Source organism: Oculina patagonica, chromosome 5 (assembly GCF_052425735.1).
Source record: "Oculina patagonica isolate OP01 chromosome 5, crgOcupat, whole genome shotgun sequence".
Taxonomy (NCBI): domain Eukaryota; kingdom Metazoa; phylum Cnidaria; class Anthozoa; order Scleractinia; family Oculinidae; genus Oculina; species Oculina patagonica.
This window is the reverse complement of record NC_135762.1, coordinates 23,861,089-23,885,276: the sequence shown is the minus strand read 5'-3', so window position 1 is coordinate 23,885,276 and position 24,188 is coordinate 23,861,089. Positions and strand designations below refer to the sequence as shown.

Below are 24,188 nucleotides of genomic sequence, written 5' to 3'. Positions count from 1 at the left end.
TCAAAGCTCAAGAGCTCCTCTAACCACAGAAACCGCCTATACCTTGCGGGATGAAACTTTTCCGTTTTCCAATTTTTGCGGTTTTGCGATTTTTTTCTAAATCCAAAAAAAATTAATTCCGTAGCCTCAAAAGTCATACTTTCAAAATACATACTTTTGTGCCAGATGGCACGAAAGTGTCAAAAAAGTGAAAAAGTAGGAAACAGTGTTTATGGTCAAGAGTCTTTTCTTCAAAAGTACTGATATACTCGTTTGAATTGAAAAAAGCAGTTATCTTGGACAGCTGATGGTTCCTGTCCGTCTCAATTGTCTATTGTGTCCCGTTGTTGTTTACTTCGTGGTTATTATCGTGTAAAAAAATTAACATTGCGACTGACCCCCATTCCGGCCCCCATTAAACCCCAGAACCATCCTCGTACCCAGGGTCTTCGTTCCCTTTGACCCGCGGTCGACGGCCTGCGCAGGGGACGAGACTCGAGGCGGTCCCCATCTCGTTCCCAGCCTCCTTTCTTTGGTCACGTGGTCGGCGTCGCTGGCCCTGGGGGAGGTGGATGCCCCAGAACCGGTAAGAGAGACGGGCTCTGGGGACGAGAATGGTAAGATTCTTTCCAGCTCTCCTCGTCACCTATTACTAATCACCGCTGGACAAGATGGGACTGCTGAAAGTTTCAATTTCAGGAGAAGTGCGCGGTTCAAGTATGATTTTGTTTACTGACACTTAGAACTCTGGCGTTGATGAGACAGTTAGAGAACTGGAATGAGCTTGAACGACAACGCTACAAACAGGTACCGGTAAGATATCGCAAGGGAATCAAAATATCTGTTTCCAAATGAGAGCGGCTGCAAAAACTTTAATATGAAAATGATTTGTATTAATAATTTTGTTGCCAGCTGTCTAAATATAACTTAAAATTTAATTCTTAATGCCTGCAGTATTTCATAGCCTTAACCTTAAATTAAACTTTCAATTTTAATGTTTTATTTTCGATTGCCCTCAGCCAGGCCAGCTCAAATTCAGAAGTTATAAATATTGTCTGTTGCCGTAAAGGAAACCATGTGCATTCACATGCGGTCCCCAACCCCCCTCCCCCGGCCCTCCATTGCAGTAGCATTGGAATTCTTTAGGGGTGGGGGGGGGGAGGAAATCGTGGTGGTCGGACTGAGAAATTTTATGAAATTCTTGAAATAAATTATTATTCTTGTGGAGTTAACATATTTTTATGGATAATTTTCTTTTAATGGCAACACAGGTCTTATCAGATTTATTTAAGGATGAGATTGAAAGACCAGTCCTCGACAGGGTGAGGCAGGTGAGGGGGGGGGGGAGGGGTGGCACAGATTTTAATATCTTGTGGAATGTAGTTTGTTAAATACAAAATGAAAGAATTGGCCAAACAGTGTAGCCAAACTTTGTAGAAATATCAGTGCTACATATTATGCACCTATCAATGTTAAGCCCAAAGGGGGGGGGGGGGGCTGAGTCGGGCAAGGGGTGGGGATTTTGACATTTTCTATAAGAAAAAGTCAAAGTAATTCCCCACCCCCGGGACAAAATAATTGGTCAAAATCCCCACCCGGGAGCAATGAAAGGTGGTCAGATGTCCTTCAAACCTTGTTACAGGGGATCATATACGACCAAAATCCCTACCCTGGGGCAATCACGTACGATCAAAATCCCTACCCTGGGGACCAACCTCACGATCAAATTCCCGTGGTTAGCCCGACCCCCCCCCCCTCGGGCTTAACATTGATAGGTGCATTACATAATTTATCTCATGGATTGATAAATGCAGGAGGATATCCAGACTTTTATGAAAGGCCACTCAGGGCCTGAAGTTAAAAGGTTAGGTCTTACTTTTTCACCTGGGTATTTTTCTCTAGATCTATCACTTTGAAAATACTATACAGTGCATATTTCTAGGACTCCAGTGGCTTGCCAGGCCAGTGCATAACTTTATGTTAATGCTATGTAGCATTGTAGGTCCCTAGAGGTTCCTTATATCCTGGTTTCATCCAATACCCACACTTGGTCATGGTCCCAGCCAAATACCGTCGCTTGCATCTGCGTGCACAAGCTGCCACTTCTTTGGTTCGCAGTCGTTCTTGCCGTCGGCACTTCCGCTCATGCTCCCATACACTGGCAGGTGACTTTGCACCAGAGTGATTCAGTCCATCATGCATTTGACACAGATCAGGATCATTTGTCGGGAGTCTTGTTCCATCTTCCGCCAGTTCGGCGGGTCGCGGTCGCTTCACGTGGACCATCATCCACGGTCCCTTGTCTTTCGGCTGTTCCGGTGCGGGTATAAGCATTGCATTTGTATCCTCTAGTTGTGGAACAAATCTCAAAAGAAAACACCGAGTCCTTGTCTTAGTGAGGGGAAACCCCCACACCCCAGGAAACCATTTGCTCCAATGGACCAATATTTTCTAAACATTGTTGACCCCATCCCACCTGATGAGGTCCCCAATGAGGTTACCTAATACCAGGTGACAACGGTTGCTCAAGTTGATCACATATTTTATCACTGTGAACATGGTTCTAGTTTGAGTCCAAGGCTTCAGTTGGTAATCTTAGTTTGTTCGTGAAGCACCTTTTAACATATAATTTCCCATTCATTTCAGTTGAATTCACTCTTCAGTTATTTCATTCTTCTAACATTGACAAACCATTCTTCCAATTTCCTCAGTAATGTACTTATTGGTCTTGCAGTCAATGTTAGATTTTCAAAGACAATGTGTGCATAAATATTAGAATTACAGCAAGGCGCCCAAATGTGTGACCACTTTTAATTTATTCACATTCTTTTGTGCAGATTTAATCCAATCAAAAGCTGTGGATAGCTTGCAGTTGACTTCTGATTGGATTAAATCTGCACGAAAGAATGTAAATAAATTAAAAGTGGTCACACATTTGGGCGCCTTGCTGTAATGGATGCCCGGGGGGGGGGGGACTCCCACATGCGGCGGGGATGCTCGTCGGTTTTGGCCCCTGGCCAATCTGGGTGTGGCTCGCTTTTCTGCCCTGTCCACTAGATGGGTTTTGTTCTTCGGGTCCCTGGACCATTTTGGCTAATTTGGCGGGGCGTTTTGCCGGCCGGCTCCCCGTCACTTTCATTGCGGTCCCCCCCCCCCCCCCCCGGGAATGGTTGTCACAAAAAAAGTTCAAAGGCAACACACATTATTAACAGCTGAAATTTATTTTCCAAGATTATTTAAAAAAATAACATTTCCAAAAGTTTACTGATCATAAGAATAAAGCAAAGACTGAATTACTTTGCCACATTGCACTGCTATAAAGAGCAAACTGAACCTTAAGTACAGTCATTAGACATGCTAAAATTTACTATCAAAGAACAGCATCCCAATTTTCAATAATTGGTAAAAGTTACAATTTTAAATTTGCATTGCCGCATTGCACAACTGAAGGGAGTGTAGAATGGTGAAATCAGAAATCCCGTACTTAAAAGCTGACTCTGACTCTTGTGTGCAAATTCCAATTTGGGTTTTCAAAAGTCAATCACCAGTCAGACTTAAAATGCAAGTACTTTTTGCAAAACTTCCAAGAATCATTACTCATAGGGACCATTCTGCACTCCTTAAAGCCAGTTTCAAAGTCACTAGGCATAATTTTTAAATAAAGTTTTCTTCCTAGCCAAGAAAGAGTACATAATTCAACATAAGTAGACCAAATACTAGTCTTAAAGCAAAATGCCATTTGCAAGTTGTCTTCTGCTCTGGTTTGAAACATGTTGAGGTGTAAAACTCTTCCAAATGGAAGTAGTTTCATTTACAAGACAATAAATGTGGAATAAACTCCTTTCCATTTGAAAGGTTGTGTACCAGGCGTTGTTTTGCAACAAAGTAAAAGGCATCTTGGAGATGGCCCATTCAATGGATGTTATAATTTTTTTTCTTACATTCATTATATGCCAATAAAATTATCTATGTTTAACTCGAATATTAGTAGAAACATGAAAGCTAGGTTGCATGGAATGAAACCCTTATGTCAGACCTTTTGGCTTATCACCCAACTGATGGGTGATGTTGATTTTGCATTGCTCAATCATTGAAGCACATTGTCATAAAACAGTCTTCTGTTTCTTATCTTGTGCCTGGAAGCATTTATAAGGGCTTTCATTGACACACCCTTTATCAATTTTCTTTACAAATATTATGATGTTAAAATTTACATCTTGTAATTTTTTAAATTTGTTATTTTTACTCTTACTTCTAACAATGCATGCCTTAAACTTAGGATTAACAATACCTATTGCAAATTTATCCTCAACATCCAAACAAGGAATTTCTACATCAATTTTAAATAATAATATGTACAAAACCAGCAAATTGTTTTTACATGCTATAATTTGTTTACTACTAACAGTGAATATTTCACTGGTTTGCAAACAGCATAAAAAGTTTATCTCTTTTTAACATTTTTAACAGAAATATGCACTTTTCACCCAAGCTGATCACTTGTTAAGGCATACCATAACAATAACAATTTATTCACCTGAGTGTTGTTGAACAACAGAGGATATTCACCTCACTGCTTTGTAGTTTGAAAAATATCCGCTGTTATTCACTTCACTCTTGTGAAAAACAACAAGTGCTAACGTAAAAACTTAACAAACAGAAAACATTCAAACCACCAAAATAATCTTGTTACTGCATCTATCGGATCATAGCATTCTGAAAATATGTTCTTTGGCCTTGTCACGCAATCGTCCTCCCATGTGTAGGAGGCTAGTTTAGAGGCAGCTTCAGCAGATTGATCATAACAAGCTTTTAACAAATCACTGTCCCTTAACACTTGAACATCAGCCCAGTCAGCAAGCCACTTGTCGTGACTGACTGTCAAGAGAGTGCCTCAGTTTTTTTTTGTAACGAGCTTATGGTGGCACATAGGCTGGAGGTAACCGGTAACCAGAATAGGCTGCCTTGCGACTGCTCCCAGAAACACTGCCCCCACTGCTGCTATAACTGTAGCTGTATGAAGTCTGCTTAAAACCACCACCACCTGAAGCCATACTAAAACCGACAGAACCACCACCAGCAAAGCCGCTGCCACCAGCACCTCCCCCAGCTCCACCTCCCCCAGCTCCACCTCCACCAGCCCCACCTGCACCGGCACCACCACCACCAGCGCCACCTCCAGCACCTCCGCCACCAGCACCTCCACTGCCGGCCGCACCACCAAAAGCTCCTCCAGCAGCACTACCCCCTCCACCTGCGCCAGCACCACCACCTCCGGCACCACCAGCGGCTCCAACCCCACCACCGCCACTACCACCGAAACCAGCAATTGCGCCACCACCACCGCCACCGCCACCACCTCCAGCCCCACCACCAGCTCCACCACCATTGCCATTAGCAAATGCAGCATTACTACTACCACCACCACCACCACCCGCCATTTGTCTACTGGACACGAATGTTGGTGCTTGGTAGGGTACAGACTTTGTTTCCTCCACCAGAAGTGGGGTTTTGTCACCACCTAGTACAGGGCTGCGAGGATACACAGGTGGAACAGGTGGCTTTTCATTCGGCAGGACTATTGGCTGCTTCAGTAGCAGTTCCTTGATCTCGTACTCTTCCTGGAGGACAACTGGCTTTCGCTTATAAATGAAGGTGGTTTTCTCTGCTCCTGTCATTTTCTGCTTTCGACAACATCCCATAAGGATTAACACGCAGCACCCAATGAGAAGGAGGACAATTGCAAGCACAATTGCAGGTATAATTGCATAAGTCCACCATATTCCTCCAGGACGGTCTCCAACTAAAGCATCAGTGTCTGGTCCAACAACTTTACATGGAGTTAGCATCTCATAAGACCCAGATATCACCCTGAAATCAGGACCAAGTGCAGCTACAAACTGTGGATTTAAATCTTCACCAAACCAAAACAATTCAATAAGCTTTGTCAAGAAAGGATGTGAACATTCCTCGTATGGCAAAAAATCGAAATAGAATGTAAAGAGAACCCCAGGAGTGTAGCTGAGGACACGCACACTGGTGAAGTTCACACCAAAGTAACTTGCTATCTTGTCTAGCAGGAACACTCTGACCCCGACATTGTCCATGAATGTAACATTGTCATAGTCGATCAGAATGTTAAACTTGTGATTGTACGGAATGTTGTCTTCCAACACACTCACTTCAAATGCATCATAGGCCTTACTTCCTTCCTTATCAGCTGCAACCATCAAAAACTCATGTAATCCAATTCTTTTTATATCAGTGGGCAAGCCGTAAATTTCTTGGCGTGAAGAATTGAGGAGTATCCAAGATGTCCTTAGAAGTTTGTCACCATCAATTGTCTTCATCTCTAGCTTTAAGTTTGGAGTATACAGGTCTTCTTTGTCATAAAATGTGTCATTTGGAATTAAAAATCGTAGCCCTTGTCCTTGGAATACATTCAGCCGGTCAATGTGATTATATAGTTGAGGAGGTGTATTTGCTATTGGTTCAGGCGTTTTGCAAATGTCCAGGCCTTCATATGAGCCAGAAGTGACTTGGAACTCAGGACTAAGAGCATTGATGAAGTTTTCATTTAATTTTTTGTTGATTATGAAGCTAGATTTCCACTTCAATAGCCGTAAGTCATCACATTCTAGGTTTGGGATGGCAAACTGAAAAGTAGTTGGAACATCTGGGCCATAGCTACGGACACGGACATCATGAAAGTCAACACCAAAGTAAGCAGCGAGCTTCTCCACAAAAGTTACTCTGGAATTTGCATTGTCTGGGACTGTTGAATCACCAATTACAATTGTAAACCTGTGGTTGTAGATATTGGTATCTTCCAACACCTCCACTTCAATTTCATCAGAATCCATAAACCCTTTCTTGTCCATGGCAGTCAAGTAAAACTTATGTACACCAATTTTGTTGCTGTCAATTGGCAAACTTTTAATTTCTTGCTTTGGGGAGTCAAAAAGAAGAATCCACGAAGTTGGCAGCAGATTTTCACCTTTCGCTGTCGTCATGACCAATCTGAGATTGGTAGTGTAGCCGTCTTCCTTGTCATAGAATGTCTCTGGAGGAATAGCATACTTCATCGCTTGCCCTTCGAAAACAGTTTGACGCTTTATAGGGTTGATTAACCGTGGTGGAGTGTTTTCCCCTTTGCATGGTTCAAGACGTTGGTAACCACCGGAAATGACAACAAAATCTGGAGAAAGGGCTTCCACAAATTTTGGATTCATGTTTTTACCACTCCAGAATCCATTTATTAACTTTGTAAGGTTTGTGTTGTTGCACTGGTCAGCTGGAACAGTGTCAAATCGATAAGTAAATGTGTCAGCAGGCTCTTCTCTCAATACCCTTACATTTTTGAGATCCAGACCATAATAACTGGCTATTTTAGCCAACAATTTCACCCTCATAGCAACATCGTTCTTGAGTGCATTGTAGTTGTCAATACGGATGGTGAACTTGTGATTATAAGCTGCTTTGTCCTCCAAGACATTCACTCTCAACGTGGTATCTCCTTCCTCGTTCTTTCTATCCCTTGCGACAAGGCGGAACCTGTGACTTCCAACTGTACTGATGTCCAAAGGTAAACCATAAATGTCCTGCTTTGCAGAGTCAAGCGAAAGCCAAGATGATTGTGGAAGATCTTCATTTTGCATCGTTCTAATGCTCAATCTCAAGTTAGGTGTAAAAAATTCCTGCTCGTCGTAAAAGGTGTCATAGGGTATGTGGAAGGACAATGCTTGTCCTTGGTACACAAATTTCCGGTCAATACGCTCACTTTCATATGGAGCACTGTTTATTTCTGATGTGAGATGTTCACAAGGTCCAGAAGCTATGTAATGGCCAGTGACAACAGTTATATTGTCTTCTTTAAGGGCAGCTACAAAGGATTGATTGACCTCATTTTTATCGCCATGGACCCAGAAGCCATCGATGATTCTCTTCAAGAGTGGACTATCACAATCATTATATGGAATGGAATCAAACCTAAAACTTACAGATACTCCTTGGGCATATTTGGCAATGCGCACATTGGTTAAATTCAGGTGATAGTATTTAGCAATAGATTTCAATAAGAACACCCTGTTTTCAGCATTTCCTGCAATATCTTCGTAGCTATAGCCTCGGAGGCGAATCCCAAACATGTGATTGTAACTGTTTGTATCGTCCACCACAACCACCTTTACGTTAGTAAAAGTTTCAAGTCCTCCTTTATCAATAGCAACTATACGAAACACATGCTGTCCAACTAAATTCTGATCATTAGGTTGGCCAAAAATTTCCTGCCGAGAAGAGTCAAAAAGGATCCAAGAGGTTGCAGGCAGAGCTTTGCCATTGTTTGTTCTCATTTCAAGCTTCAAGTTTCGAGTGTAGTGGTCTTGTCGGTCATAGAAAGTGTCCCAGGGGATAGTGAAACGCATTCCTTGTCCCAAAAACACAATCAGCCGGCCAATAGCATTCTTTATTTCAGGTGCAGTATTTGTAGAAGGAACTGGTGCGCAGGGTCCAATGCCTTCATGAAAACCATACATTACGTCAAACTCTGGAAGAAGAGATTTCTTGAAGTTTGGATTCAATTGTCTGTTATTACTTCCAAAGCCGTCAATAAGATTCTTCAAAGATGCACTGTTGCAATCCTCATTTGATAACTCGAATTGAAATGCAAAGAAAATTGCACCATGTTTATAATAGTAGGATGCAACCTGTAACTTAGACAAGTCCCAACCATAGTAATGAGCAATCTTCCTCATCAGCTGTAGCCGAATCGCAACGTTATTCATAAATGTCTTGTAGTCATAATTCAAGCAAATTGTAAACACTTGATTGAAAGGGGTACGACTGTTAGACACCTGCACAGTAAAAGAGTCAGACACAGATTTCCCTCCTGTGTCAGTGGCTGTAAGAACAAACTGGTGTAATCCAATCTTGTCATTACCAAATGGAAGGCCATAGATTTCTTGTTTCTGTGAGTCAAACAATATCCACGATGATGACGACAGTTGACCAGAACTACCTGTTCTCATTTCTAGTCTTAGATTTCTAGTGAAACCATCCTGCTTGTCAAAAAATGTATCAGCTGGGATTTGGTACCGTACAGCTCTTCCCATGTAGATAGTCATCTGGCTAAGCGGGCTCAGAATGGAAGGTTCGGTGTTGTGAGTAATGGTCACTGTAGGAGTCACTTTAGTAGATGTTGCAGTAATAGAAGTCGGTGGAGCCACTGTGAATGAAGGAGTGGCAGTCTGACGGACTTGTCTCATTGAGCTTGCTAATGGCTGAGTCGGTACTGGGGTTGGAAACAGATTGCTTGCTTGTCTGCGCACCCTTTTTTGATGAGTTTTTGGATGCCCAGTTGCAATGTGCCATCCACTTACAGGGGCTTCAAGGGCCTGTTTGAATGTTCCTTGCTCAGAACTGGATTTCAATAGAGAAGCCACTTGCATTCCTACAGTTAAAACAAGACAAGGTTCAAAAAGAGTTCTTTATCTTATCACCATTTGGCTCCAGTGACACAATCCTAAAGAAACTGAATAAAGTGGTAAAATATGTATTGACTGTGTAAAGTTGGGCTGGGCAGGAAAATATTGGCTCTGGTCATTGCGTACAGAACTAGGGGTGAAAAAAAAAAAAAGTGATAAATGATCATCGCAGTGAATTTCCAATTTAAGCAATTGGAATAAAGAAGCCTGAAAAAAAAAATTCAGGGCTTCAACAGGATCTCCGCGATACCGGTGCGATGCTCCGTTGAAGCCCTGAATTTTTTTCAGGCTTCTTTATTCCAATTGCTTAAATTAGAAAATTCACTGCGATGATCATTTATCACTTTCATATCCATCCGCAGTTCGTATATGAATTATTTCATATACATTACATCAGAACTAGGGGTGTCGAACGGTTAATGCGAGACTTTGCTAGATGGCGAGACTGACATCTTTTCTGCGAGCCCGAGACCTTTTTAGCCTTGAAAAAGAAATTGAGACTCTTCGAGAAGGCATCAAAGAAATATTCGAGACGACGAGACACCTGAACTTTGGCTTAAATTTTGCGAGACACGCATTTTTTGAAGGACCATTCACCACCCCTAAAACTTGTGGCACAGGCCACACACTATGACCTCAAGCCAATGTTTTTTCATCTGTTCCTACTTCTTAGTCCATAGGCTCATACTGTCACTAGTATTCAACAAAATAATTATATTGTGCAACACTCTCACAACCCAGGGGGGTGGGGGCACTGTATATTTTTGGGTGTGGGTGTGCAGCTGGGACTCTAAAGCCCTTACCCTATACCAGACCATGTTAAGCTGATTCTGCAACTCTATACTAGACCAGACACCAAAAAAAATACCCTATCCCAGACTTATTTTTTTGGAACTGTCTCATTATTAGTGTTTTTAATGGGAACCATCTGTCAGCAACGTTACTGCAACTATTTTATTTATGTTTAGATAGCCTGTTTCTCTTCTGAGTTTCAATTCCTTTTCTGAACTTAATTCTTCATACCACTGATCAGTTTCCTGGCAAATCATGCCCTATTCTAGACCAAAACTCTCTGATTTCAATACCTTGTCCCAGACAAAACCATACCCTTCACAGCCGCACATACCTATAAAGCTCATATATGGAAGTTCCCCCCCCCCCTTGGTCTAGAGTCCAACATACTAATTATCCATTTTGGTGACCACATCTCCCTTAAGATAAGATAAGATAAGAACTCTAATAGTAATCTCCCCATAGGGCTTTTCAGAAACTATTTACAATAAAAAATAAATCTACTAACACTAATGTTTACAAATAAAATTGAAAACTAAATAAAATAATGATTAAAAGTTTAAAAGAAGATGATCCCTAAGCTTTGATTTAAAAGAGTACAGAGATTTAGCGTTTTTGATTTTAATATCAAGGCTGTTCTATAGGTTTACGGCTCTGTATGTGAATGTTCTTTGGCCTGCTGCGTTCCTGAACAGTGGAATTTGCAAGCTCTGGTGTTGACAGGTTTTTCGTCCCTTCAATCAAAGTCACATCAATTTCAAAACTGCATTACTACATACTACCCACCTGCAACGTCCATTCCACAGCCAATTTTCCAAGAAATCACAATACCAGGCTCCTTGGGATCTGCCACATTCCCTGGTCCTGCTGTTACCATCATGACATCTTTGAACCCGAATGCTGTGCCGTGTCCCTTTCCAACTGACATGTGAAGCTCTTCCATGTTCACGTCAGCAAAGTTGGATAGTTTTCTCATCAGATTCATTCTTTCTCTTCCACAGAGCTTACCCATGTGAAGATCGAACTGGATAGTCGCAACAGCAACATGCATTCCTTGGGAGCACTGTGGTTCTGTAAAGGGTGGTACCTTTGTCTCATTCGAGATCATGGATTTATTCTCCAACATGGTATGCAAGTCTTGAACATCAATAGAGAAAACAGCCTTGTCCAGTTGACTGTCCTTCAAATGGACCTCAATGTCCACTTTCCCTTTGTCGCGCCATAAAGGCAACCCATGAAGTTGGTTCTTGCCTGCATCAAATGACAGCCATTTGGGTAGAGCTGTTTTACCTTGTTCAAACACCTAACAGACACAACAGAAACAACAGCTGCATTAATATAGAAAAACTACAAAACTGAGGTGATATTACAATTGTGGTGCAACTTAGATTCTACATGTAGTTGTTTTTTACTTGGCAATGGTAGGACATGCACTACTGTAATAGGTTAGAGGCAATGGGGTAGATGCAACAGTGGTAGAGTGATACTGTACATGTAAGGGAGGTAGACATAAAATCAGGATGTCTTTGGTACATTTGTATCAAATTATCCTATTCTAACTTCTAGTTGGATTCATCTTATCTGAGAAAGGTTTGGAGTACAAAATTGTTTGCTCAATGAATACATTTAGTAGCCTTGTCACTCTAAGAGTACCTTGAAATTTTAACTGTTCCTCAGGACTTCATTTATAGCCAGCATTACCACCTATTGTGACTTGCAACTTTAATTAAATTGACTGACTGCTCAAAGTTTGAAAATGACTGAAAGATGACACTAAGGGAACGGATCCATTGTATCACCTGCTTTAGGTGCACAGGACCAGAAAAGCCAGCTGGGCTCTTTAATGAGCCTGCTTAGTTCTTTCTTAGCTGCATCCTTAAAAGGAGGCATGGCCTTTGTGAATGCATGACTGCCTACGTTAAGATGGGCAGCCAGCTTCTGACAGTTCCTTCACTAGTTTGTATGTCACAGCTGCTACGTTCATAAAATCAAGCAATTCTCTAAAATATTGTTCCATTGCTACAATGTTAATCAATGGTTCAATTAAAAATGCATGACAACATCTCAAATTCTGTAGTTTCCACACCCTTGCAATTAAAATTATGGACAATAATATTATGGTTGCAAAGGATGTAGCATTTTAATTCTATTGTGTTCTAAGTCATAATTTTCCTATCTTTAATCAAAGTTGGATTGGTGAAAGTACAAAAATTGTGTGCACTTTCAGACCTGCCTTCAAAGCTGAAGATATTTTTAATTAACTTCTCTTGGGTTAATTTTTTTAACCTTGTACTTAACAACTCTTTTAATTAACACCAATATTCAATGTTGTTAGTGCTTCAATGGATTAAGTGATATCCATTTCACGGTATGCACATAAAGTGTGTGTGTATCTGCTTTCAGAACATACCTTATATTGCTGTTTGCTTCCATCTTTAGGGGGTAAAAAGTATTCAAAAGATCTTCCAACGACAGCTATAGCATTTGGAAGTCTTCTGTATTGATCCTCTAATCCACTAGCACAAATAAGTGTCACAAGAAGGCTGAGAATACATATTCTGAAGTTCATTTTGTAGATGTTAAATGCTTGCTAGCACTTCTTTATGTCTGTGCAGCACACTCCTTATTTGCAGCTTAGTGAAAGCTTCTACAAGTTATCTGCACATTGATGGATCTGTGGAAAAAATCACACATTCAACAATTTATTATCAAGAGGACAAACCAATAGGGTCATTTCTATTTAATTTGGCTAAATAAGCTAAGAAGTCAACAAGCTTAATAAGCTAAGAAGTCAATAAGCTAAAGAAGTCAACAAGCAGTGCTTAGTCATCGGTGTCTGACATTTGCAGAATGCAGAATGCAGAATGCAGACTAAGAGAATATATTGTGTTACCTTTACCATTATTGAAAGCTAACTGTAAACAGGCTAACCGAAGTGCTATTTAGGCTAACCAGAGTGAATAGTAGGCTAACCGGAGTGAATAGTAGGCTAACCGGAGTGTGTAGTAGGCTAACCCGAGTGAAAAGTTCACTCCGGTTAGCCTACTACGCACTCCGGTTAGCCTACTATTCACTCCGGTTAGCCTACCCTCCAATAGCACTCCGGTTAGCCTGTTTACGGTTAGCTTTCAATAATGGTAAAGGTAACACAATATATTCTCTTAGTCTGCATTCTGCAGACTGCATTCTGCAAATGTCAGACACCGCTTGGTCATAGAGCTACAAAACTAAGAAAGGTCCAAGTTTACCAGCCATCATCAGAAAACAGTAAGAACAGGCCCAAAATCTCTAGCACCAAGTATGATCACATCTTCTTTGCTTGGTCTAGAAAATACTCCCACGAGAAAAAAGACATGTAGTTTGGTGTGTTTAACATTTGGGGCTTAATGAAACAAAGCAAGCCACTTTAGAGTACGCATTTTAATCTTGGTGCCACTTTAAAGGCACCAAAGAAAACAATGCTTCATTTGTTTAAATGGTAATTTCAGATTCACAAGTCTTTCTTTAAAAACAAGAGGAAGACTAAACAATATTTGCTTTTAATATGAAAGATTTTTCCAAGAGAGCATGTTAAAATAATAATATTCTTGGAAACTACAGGTACAGTAGCAGCCATGCTGGATGAGATTTCAAAAGCATGGGAGTAATTTGTGAAGCTTTTTCACAGTTCGAAAGACCATTAAATTTATTGCCCAATTGAATTATAGGCAGTTCTATTTGCATATTTCAAATTGTTTTCACATAGAAATTGAAATGATAGCACAGGCAAGCACCTGTAGACAAGTTGAATGCTTACAAAACTGTTCAACAGCAATGACTACCTAGAAAGAAAATCGGCTTCAATGTTTCTAGAGTCACCATCTGCTCAGTTTGTTTTTTTTTTTAAGCAAGAGTCCTGTCTCAAAAGTTCTGCACTTAGTGTAACTCCAGATGGCACCATTTGAAAATAAAAGCATTGCAACCTAATTTACTCTTTGAATGGCTGTAATATCCAACCGATTTACCAACATGATGTGTTCAGTGTTAACTTGAAGTCCAAGGAAACATTGTGTTGTTTTGGGAAGAAACTTTACAACACTGCAGACAAAAATAATGATAAAAAGACTCCAACAATTGGGAATCTTATTTACAGAAACATTTTTGGAATCTGTGAGACTAAATCATACTTTCTGTCCCACAGTTCAGTAACTGAACTGTTTTAAATGCTCTTATGCATTGATACATGTATCAATATAAATTTTATTTATTCAGTGGACCTGTGTGACAAAAACAGGGTCCAACATGCACTTTCAATTTGAATTAACAAATGCATAAAACTATAAAAGCCAGATAAATAATTTAATCTTCTTAATCAAATTTAAAAGACACACACTCATTAATTATTTAATTTAATTTAACAATGAAACCAGCAAGTTTCAAAATTTAAATGTGCAAGTCAAGTTTAAATGACTTATCAACATTTTATGTGTATATTGCATCTGTAGAGTTTTTGTGTTAAATTAATGACAATATCTAAATGCAATTTGCCTGGTTATCGTTGATTTCTTCACTGTGTCTGTCAGTTGTACTTAAAATATCTGATTAATAAACAGAACTGATAAAAACGCCAAGATAGCAAAATCCAAGTTAAGCTTCGATTGTGATAGTAAGCTTATCAATTCAACCTTCAAAACCCTGTTGAAAATTTTGCTGGCTTTCCGGAACACATACGAGTTACAAATCACTGCAAAATGTTCTCCTCACTGGCGAAAATACCCTGCGCTATCGTGCTTGAAGTAATTCTTATGTCAAAGACTTCAACCATGATCATTAGAAGGTAATTATCGCCATTTTGTAATCCAATTTCGTATCGTTCAACCATCGCCGAAAGTTGTCAACATCAAACTGAACTAACCTTTTAACTTTTCGGGTCAGATTTTCTAGACATCACTCGCGATTCATTGAAAATTCACCACATACCGGCATCAAAGATCGAAATATTAGCGCGGATCTTGAAGACGATCAGCGAGAGTCAGCGAAAACGTTCTTCGCCAAGCACCAAAATTAAAATGCGTTCGGTGGTTTTTGCGTGACTTTCCGTGTTGTCAAGGACAGGAAATCCATCACAGCGTGAAACATACATGCGAAACGAAACGAGTTCTAGAAGAGTTATAAACAAAAGTCAAGATCTGGCGATATCTGACCATCAGACAAAACACTGGCCAAAAAATTAATGAAATCGGTGATTTCGCCTTTCTTTGCCGTTCTTTATAGTGTTTTTGTGGCAGTATTTCAAAACAGGCCCAGTAATTTTTATTGCTGTATGGTTTTACTCAGCTGTTGTGTCGCCAGCTCACGCCCCTTGGCGTGTCGTTGTTTCTGACGGCTAATATGACAAGCAAAACAAAGCGATTTGTAAAATTCAAGGTCTACCTTTCGAAGAATACCTGCCATCTTCTGTAAGCTGCAAATTGACTTTTTAATCCCGCGTATTTTTAAACGCGAAGCAAAAAAAAAATCTGTAGCGCTTACTAACTTTTCTGTGATATTTGGGTGGTCTATTAAAACGCAATTTGACGCAGAATCACAACAATGACAATATAAACCTCAAGAGTAAAATAGATTCAAACGGAGAAAGTTCATTTAAATTCTATTTACAAACTTTCCTGCATAATTCAATCAGTGGAAATCGCAGCGACCCGTACACGTGCAATCGAATTGACGTCGAACCAGAAAGTTCTCTTTGGCAGAACTAAGCCCTTGATGCTCTTATACTCAAACAAAACAAGGAATAATATCGAAATCGAAAAGAAGCGTGTCTTATCATAAAATTTTTCAATATATTTAATTTCTCGATAACAGAACACGCATCATTCAGTCGTAAGCTTAAATCATTCATATGCAGAACTCGCAAATTTTCTTGCTTTTTGACTCCTAAAATACCGAAATACGTTGTTTTACTGGGTCGAACTTCTGTTCAAAATAAATCTTCAAGAGTTTAGAGTAACGAATTTGCCGTTTCGTCGCCACAGAAACGATTATATTTCGAACAAGTGACTTGCCGAGTTCCCGCTAAATTTATGACAGCGAATGAACTTCGCGAAGTTTTAGAAGTTTCGCTCGTGTAAATTGGCTAAAAGCATTTCCTGAGAGAAAAACTGTGGCCTTTTTAGCAAGGGGTTTTCACGGTTTAAAGCCACTTGTATTGTTGATAGATTTACCTAACAAATTAAAGCGGGAAAAGGCTATTCTAATCCCGGCTGACTCACAGCGACACTTTGAACTAAAACAAAACTTGACTTGCATTTGTCCTCGCGTAGAATCTCGTATAGCCTTACCTCGTAAATTTAGCTCCACAGCCTTTGTCAATAAACTCGTACGAGGATCACTTCGGACAGAAAAAGAAGCGCTGCTCGTTTTTTACCTCCCAAGAAGTTGTCCAGATCCGAAATTTTTCACTTCTGTACAAAACTGCCCGCGAGACGGCGCAAAGGTGTGTTTGCCAAGACGCGACGCGTTTCCGTACTTCACTGATGATTGGCGTTGATTGACACATTCCTGACATCCCGATACACCGCGGACCAATCAACGCACGCGACTTGGGATAACAAAAGTCTGTGGTCTTTTGCTCTGACTGATCGCATTGAATAAACTATATTTATATTGCAAAAACTCTAACCTTTCTTATTAGCAATAAAATGGGACATTGACCCGTAAACTAAACTTTCAAAACAACGCCGTTTTAAAGCCAATCCTTTGTAAGCGCTTAGCCTGAAGGCTTTTTTCTTTCGCCCGTTACACAGCATTTCGTTGGCTTTCCGGAAGGGCGATTGAACGAAACGAAAGCTTGCGGTCAGCCCCCACACCGCAGAAAAAGAATTAGACAGATAATGAGTTTGTTTGCAAACTTGCCAAAGACCTTTTATTAAAAAATTTCACCAAAAGCATTTAGTGTGAAGAAAATATTTAAATAATATCGGAAATTGTTACGCAAATCTTTGTACTCTGGCTTTTATGTGGTGTAAATTCTTGTACCCCTTCTCGCTTGATTTGCGTCCATTATTAAACTACATAATATCCATAGGCACAATATTTCTGACTACCAGAGGGAGATTTTGTTACAATACCTTTCAATATAAGTAAGCTTTATAGCTATTAAATTATTGTTTTAGTTATCGGAGCTTGAGTCCAAACGAGCTACCTCAGAGAGAGCAAAACGGTGTGTAAATTTCACAGCCACAGAAAAAATGTTACTAAGTCACAAAAAATTCGGTGCATTGAGTGAAAAACTTGATGAAATCTCCGAAGAATTAAGTTTTTAAAGAGAGTGCCTGATTGCAAGGATATTAAAACATTTTTAAACGTTTTTATTTTATATTGGTATCATGGTTCAAGTCAATCCCTTCCATTTTCTTTCGTACAAGATTGCCGTTTCATTTTCACCAAAAATTAAACGAATGAGCCCTAGAATTTACGCTGGCCGTAAGGTTTCTTCTTGTACGAATGTTCGAGGTGGCAAACATGGTAGAATTGGGAAGTTCTCACCGTTACATATCAAAAGGGGTTCGTGTTTTTCGTTAATTGACCCAGGAAAGGATTAACCGATAGAATTTCATCACTCAATTATTGCGATTGTTTTCAGAACTCCTCTCACGCAACGAATTTTCAGATGTGGGCAAAGAGACAGCGTTAAATACTGCATCACAACAAGATCTGTAAATCAGAACGAAATCACTGAACGAAAATTTTTCGCATCAAATTTTTGAGGCCCCTCGCCTGCCGACTGTCTGAACATTTCGAAGCTGATTTTTCGTAAGTTCGTTTTCGAAGTCTTTCTTATAGAGAACAGAACGACTAGACAAATTACGTGATATTGTTTCAGTTGAAAGCTTTCACAGAATTCGATGATATTCCAAGATCAGGCCTTAAGCTCTTTATAAGATCAGAGCTGACACGGTTTTTGAAAATCTCGCCTCTGTTACTTCGTTAGAAATCGAGATCTTTTTCAGAAGCCGCATTGTTTTAAATAGCGTTTTAATTTGTTTACATCTTAATTATTTCAAAAAAGAGTAAAAAGTACAGTAAAATTTATGCTTATGTCTAGAGTTTAGATTTAATTTAAACTCACATTCGAACCGTAGCTCATAAAATGTTAATCGCCTCCAAAAATCAATTCCATGTTTGGCCTTACTTCTGTCAAATCGGTAACCTCAGCCGTTAGCTTTAAATGCAATCTTTAGTTGCGAACCGTTCTTTTACAAAAATAAAAATTAAAACATAATAATAATAAAAACATTTTCATTGTTCTTTGTTGCATATTGAATCTAATTTTAGACGTTATCGATTCAATCAGAAAGGATGAATGGGCCGGTATCCGTCTTTAGTAAATGACAATGTTTTATCTGACAGCCGTCAGCGTTTTAGCTTCGCTGCACTCGAAGTTCCTGTTTATGAACTTAAATGAGTTATGGGCGTATGCGGTTACGTGAGTTTGGAACAATAAGTACTTCTAGAGACTCTCATAAAGACAATGAAATTCTCTCAACCATTTGTTCTAACTTGACGTACACCTAGAGAGATTTCATAGAGGGGTTGAATGCCAATTTTCTTCTGCTTTATACATTCAGAAGCTAGCGGGTTGGTGTCTTACACAAAAACTGTATATTGTACGAGACCTTAGTTTATCCTGGTTGTCGCTCGTGTTATTACACCTACTATCCTATTTTCTATCTCTGAGTGACTGTATTTGTCAAAGCATTGCCAGTTATTTTTGCTCTTCCTTCCGCCAGAAGAACTCGAACTCCACTCTTAACGACAAATTGAGAACTGACTTCATTAAAATACAAAATTTGATGTCGACATAGCCCTGTTAGTGGGCAGAACACTCAACCTCGCGCCGGACAAAGAAAGGAAACTTATGCTCTGTTCAGTTATGCGTTTCGGATGTGTTTATGTGTATGTGTTTTTAAGGGCGTTTTCTTCTCTCTCTTGCATTTTCCTTGAATCGGCATTTATTTACCTCTCCAGTTCAAAAACAAGCTCTGTTTTATAAATGCTCAATTAGCTTACATTTAATTTATTTCTGGTCGGCTTGCTATGCTTACAGCGTTGGCGAATGCGCACACCCCATATCCCTTGTCACGCAACATAAAATTTCTAATTTATATACGTCGGTAGAGTATATCGAACACCAAAACGAAAGTGTTTCTTAACTGAAAAATAAAAACATTTGTTTGGCGAAGAACTATGTGAAAATGAAAATGTCGTTTTGCAAAGAAATCGCAGAAAAAATAGTGCACAAAAAGTACAGGTGTCGGCTAAATTTAGCTACAGTGGGCTCAGCAGTTTTTATCTGCGCAATTTCAATATCAGCTTTACGCGAGAACAAAATTAAAATTTTAAGCCGGATAAAAAGATTTAGTTCTTGAAACGATATCAAAACTTAGGTTCATCTAATGCATCATGCAGGCACGAAGTTGAAAAACAGCAAAAAAAATTGGATTAGGAATCGAGGTTTCAGAATTATATCATAACGTTTACGCCGCGGTTTTGTTAGAAAGCGAGCGCCTGGTTTCAAAGAACAACAATACGCTTCGGTCACTTGATGCAAGAAAGGGGGTGTTTTGGCAGCATTATCTACACAAGTGATTTTATCAGTTACCGAAAGAAAAGACAAATTAGTTATTGTAGCTACGCGAAATAGCGTGTTTAAACTCTGTTGTCGAAAACTGAGTAGTTTTACTTTGCAGCAATTCTTTTCGTTTAGTATGTTTTCTTTCTTTTTTCATCGATGTGATTGGCTTTTTTGGCATTAGGGTTTTCTTTTATATTACTTTTTTTTTTCTGAAACCTCTGTTCCACAACGGCAAGTCTCTAAGGTTTCCCTATATTGGATCACTTATTGCGCGGGAAAAATGAACTCAGAATTAACCAGAGAAAGTCTTTTAAGTTTTGGTTTACAGTTTTGGTCTCTGGTTTAAGTTTAAAAACTTTAACCTTTCGCTTTAGTTTATTTTTTTTAACGGATGGGCGAAAGGTTGCGTGCTTGCTTTACAAGATTACCGCCGAAATTAGAAGCCAAATGCATGAGTTGTATTACACGAAGAAGATTTTCATTGACGCATTTCAATTTAATTTTCATCCAATGTCAACTGAAACATGTAATGAACTTTCGCTAAGCCGGGAATCGGTCGAAAGCGTGAGAAATTACTTAGATTCAGGCATTCAGCAACTTTTTAGGTTACTCTAGGTTTCAGAACAAGAACATGATTGTTATGAAGTAAATGATCTTTGGGTGTTATCAGCGAGGACACTTTTGAGTGAAATTCTTAAGATCTTGACCTTCTTCCTTGTGAGTTTACCGAGTTGGAAAATCCTTTTTCAAAGATTACGAAATCGCATCTCTATCACATACGACAGCTATAAGTAGATTATGTGACAGCTGTGTTCAGTGTTTATGATTTGTAGGAAACTATTTTTTCCAAGTTTTTGAGCAGCCCAAGTTTTTGATTATCTAGTGTTTGGTAGCCTGTTTAGCTAAAGGGTTAAAACAATTTTACAATTTTGTTTGCTGAGTTCTAGCACGATCTATTTTAATAAATCAGAGCGCAGTCTTTTATTTTAAGCTAATCATGAGCAAAACCAAAAGCACTCGTGCCTTTCATGTTTCCCGTGCTTGCTATTGGGACGTTCGTTTCGAGGATACCTAAACTTCGAGCCAGGATCCGAGCCAGGATCCGAGCCAGGATTCGAGCCAGGATAGCGCTCCGGTTAGCCTGAATGGCACTAGCCTAAATAGCCTAAATAGCGTTTGGTTAGCCTAACTAGCACTCTGGCCAGCCTAAATAGCACTACGGTTAGCCTACTTTTGCTTGGGTTGCTTGCGGTTAGCTTTTATAATAGGGTTAGGATTTCTATCTGAAAAAAGGGTGGATCCTAGCTCTGATTCTAGCCCAGATCCTGGCTCGAATCCTGGCTCGGATCCTGGCTCGAATCCTAGCTCGGATCCTAGCTCGAATCCTGGCTCGGATCCTGGCTCGAATCCTGGCTTTATCGTTAGTTTATCTCGTTCGTTTCCGCGCTTGCCATAGGTTACAGGCAATCTAATGAACCAATCGAAACTCGAAGCCTGCGCGAAGCGCGGAAAAACATGTGCGAGCGAGTTACGATTGGTTTTGGTTTTACTTCTGATTGGATGAGAAAGTGGCGCGAAATTTTTAAAAGCAATTGAGTAATCAATCGATTGAAAGCGTACTAAACAGACTTCACTAAGCATAGCTTCACACAAACACAGAACTCCCGTTATCCTCTTTTTTTTTTCTTCATTTTTTAAAAACATAAGAGACATAAGACGATTTACCAAATATTCCCATAAAATAATAGCACGTTTTGTGTTGGTGCCGAAAATGAACTTCCTTCGTGACTCAGATTTGAATCTAAAATCCATTTTTAAAGGCATTTAAATCTAAGGTTTTAAAACAGCAAGATATTAAATTGATATATCGTTCAGTAAAAGCGAAAAACCACTACACTAAGCCAATCTTAGAAACAGCGAGCCTACGATGATTTTAAACTAGACCTCGAGAAGCCCACATTTTAACATCCATCGAGCGTGAAGAAAAGAAAAGCACAGAGAAAAATTGTACGCGTGAAATCTGGTGGAGAAACGCGTGTCTATGCTCCAGATTTCGCGCAGCCATTTTTTCACTTCCTCTCTCTTTTTTTTTTCTTTACGCTTAAAGGTATAAGAAAAAAGAGGGACTACTTGTAGTCTAATTTCAAACTTGGATATACCTTAAGGTTACTATTGTTAGCGGCAACTAATTTTAGCGATTTTAGCGAGTTGGGCTAAAATTACCAAATTTGGTACTCGCGAAAAATTTGCTTCGGTCAAATTTAATACGCGTTAAATTAATACTCCCGCCCGCCAGCGGAATACAAAATTAAATATAGTGGCCCTGTTCAACTATATATGACAACGTCAGAAGGTCGGGCAACAATTAAGAAGGGTTGGGAGAGAGCTAGGATCGCCGTCATCGTGGAGAATATGACTGATTTCACTGATGAGGACCCACTTTCTAACATTTGCAATTCACTTTGTTCTTTCTGACAATGTTAATGTTCGTTTAATTCCAAGTGACTTAGTTCTATTGCTGAACATTTATTTCCATCTTAGCTATATAATTATTTTTCGGAGAATCGCTAAATTTAATAGCCGCTAAATCTTGCTCAGAAAAAATCGCTAAAACTAGTAGTCCCTAAAAATAGTCACCTTAACGCGCTCGCCTCCGAGTCGAACGGCCCGGGTTCGAGGCCTGGCCGGGGCGCTGCGTTGTGTTCTTGGGCAAGACACTTTACTCTCACAGTGCCTCTCTCCACCCAGGTGTACAAATGGGTACCGGCGAATTTACTGCTGGGGGGTAACCCTGCGATGGACTAGCATCCCGTCCAGGGGGAGCAGCAATACTCCTAGTCGCTTAATGCTACCGAAACCGGGATAAGCTCCGGCTGTATGAGCCTCATGGCTCGGACACAGACTTTTAAGGTAAATTAAGTTAACGTGGTCTTTTTATCTCCTTTTTCTAGTTCGAACGGAGAACAGCTGGGGGAAAAAGGAAAAGGAGTGTGGTACATGGAGGAAAAGAGGTCCTGCCTATATGATTTTGCATAAGGACATTGTGCCTCTTTTTCTTGAGATTTATACAACTGTTTTCAGTTTGAGAAAAAGTTTTTTTAAACTCTTTTTGGACTCGGCCTTTAGCAATTAGATTCAGGAAGTCTGATCTTGAATGCTTGCTTCAAAAGGCATATATATGGCTTTTGTTGGTCAGTTGACGTAAAACTGGCATGGATGCTGTCCAATGTTTATATTTTTCTCCATAGCTGAATTTCTGAGCACATACAACTGATATTGGTTTTTAACCTATTTACGTACTGTAAAATTCCAACTTCCACCCCCCCCTCCCCAAAAAAAAAAAATAATAATAATAAGCCCCCAAATCTTCTATATAAAAATTCTTTTAGTGGTAAAGATCTCCCGAAAATAAGCCCATAGCTTTATATTTAGTTTAAGGTCTTAGAGAACAATATATTTTTTTCGACCAATTATTTTGCCCCTTAGAGAAGGGGCTGTTTTGTAATTTTATCTCGTTATGTCCATCTAATGGTTGCAGTATTATGTGCACCTAAAAATTTCAGACGCTAAGTCTCTTCCAAATAAAAGCCCGACTATTTTTGAAATTTAAATGTTCTTCTGAATAAAAGCTTCTATGAAAACAAGCTACGAACATAAGCTACCTACCCGAAAATATGCCGACCAAAAAAAGCTTTTGAACAAAAATGAGCCAGGTGTCACGTGAGATGGCTCGACTCGCTACCCTTCGAGAGAACAATAGAACCAAAACAAACAAAAACAATTCCCCCCACCCTAGACTTAAAAAACAATAGCAACTGCTACACTAGAGGAGTCAGGACCAGTAGAATTACAAGCTTACGAGATCTGCTACACTACTGCTAATTTTTACGGAAACTATTTGATATCGGATTAACACACACGCACACACGTTATTTCGCCGTGTGCCATACTAAAATGACGCCACCATGGCAAAAAAAAAAACAAAAGCTCAGACACGTTGAAAAACAAACTTTGCACCGTAACTAATATTCCGATATAGAAACTTTATCTCTTGTGGCTTTAAGCATGACCGTCATAACAAAAACAATATAAAAAGCATAAGTTTCTACAAGGGGTTAATCTAGTTGACGCTTAAGACAGGCTAGGCGATGCTAAAATGACTTGTTTGTCGATTGTGATCGTCCAAATGAGATAACTTTTAAATAAAAACTTGTTGGAGACAAACGTTCCGACAACGTGAGTAGTATAATTTCTGGGTCATTTGAATTTTGTTTGTTGTTAATTTTTTTTTAAAGTTCAGCTGGAAGATCACACCTGACAAA

At 39.6% G+C, this 24,188-nt stretch overlaps 1 protein-coding gene and 1 long non-coding RNA gene across 4 annotated transcripts; one reads left to right on the top strand and one right to left on the bottom strand.

Annotated features, from left to right (window-relative positions):
- The first annotated feature begins 651 nt into the window (after nucleotides 1-651).
- On the top strand, nucleotides 652-24,188 carry LOC144653421 (uncharacterized). Of its 3 annotated transcripts, XR_013570739.1 has the most exons (4): nucleotides 652-786; nucleotides 1,251-1,310; nucleotides 11,255-11,380; nucleotides 22,818-24,188. It is a non-coding gene; the product is annotated as an uncharacterized LOC144653421 (long non-coding RNA). The 3 variants fall into 3 exon arrangements; XR_013570738.1 differs by lacking the exon at nucleotides 1,251-1,310 and having other exon boundaries at nucleotides 667-786; XR_013570740.1 differs by lacking the exons at nucleotides 1,251-1,310; nucleotides 22,818-24,188 and adding an exon at nucleotides 12,693-12,832 and having other exon boundaries at nucleotides 667-786.
- LOC144653415 (uncharacterized) lies at nucleotides 3,180-12,832 on the bottom strand. Its single transcript, XM_078513404.1, has 3 exons — nucleotides 12,664-12,832; nucleotides 11,040-11,556; nucleotides 3,180-9,427 (listed from the first exon to the last, which is right to left on the bottom strand). Exons 1-3 carry the CDS (start codon nucleotides 12,820-12,822, stop codon nucleotides 4,896-4,898), a joined length of 5,208 nt encoding a protein of 1,735 aa, XP_078369530.1. The 5' UTR covers nucleotides 12,823-12,832; the 3' UTR covers nucleotides 3,180-4,895.

What these genes read in the sequence shown, in the direction of transcription:
- LOC144653415 (XM_078513404.1), bottom strand. Translation starts at nt 12,822, where the DNA reads ATGAACTTCAGAATATGTATTCTCAGCCTTCTTGTGACACTTATTTGT. An exon ending in GAAGCAAACAGCAATATAAG is followed by an intron (nt 11,557 to 12,663) that starts GTATGTTCTGAA and finishes TGTGTCTGTTAG; the next exon opens with GTGTTTGAACAAGGTAAAAC. An exon ending in CTGTGGAATGGACGTTGCAG is followed by an intron (nt 9,428 to 11,039) that starts GTGGGTAGTATG and finishes TTTTAACTGTAG; the next exon opens with GAATGCAAGTGGCTTCTCTA.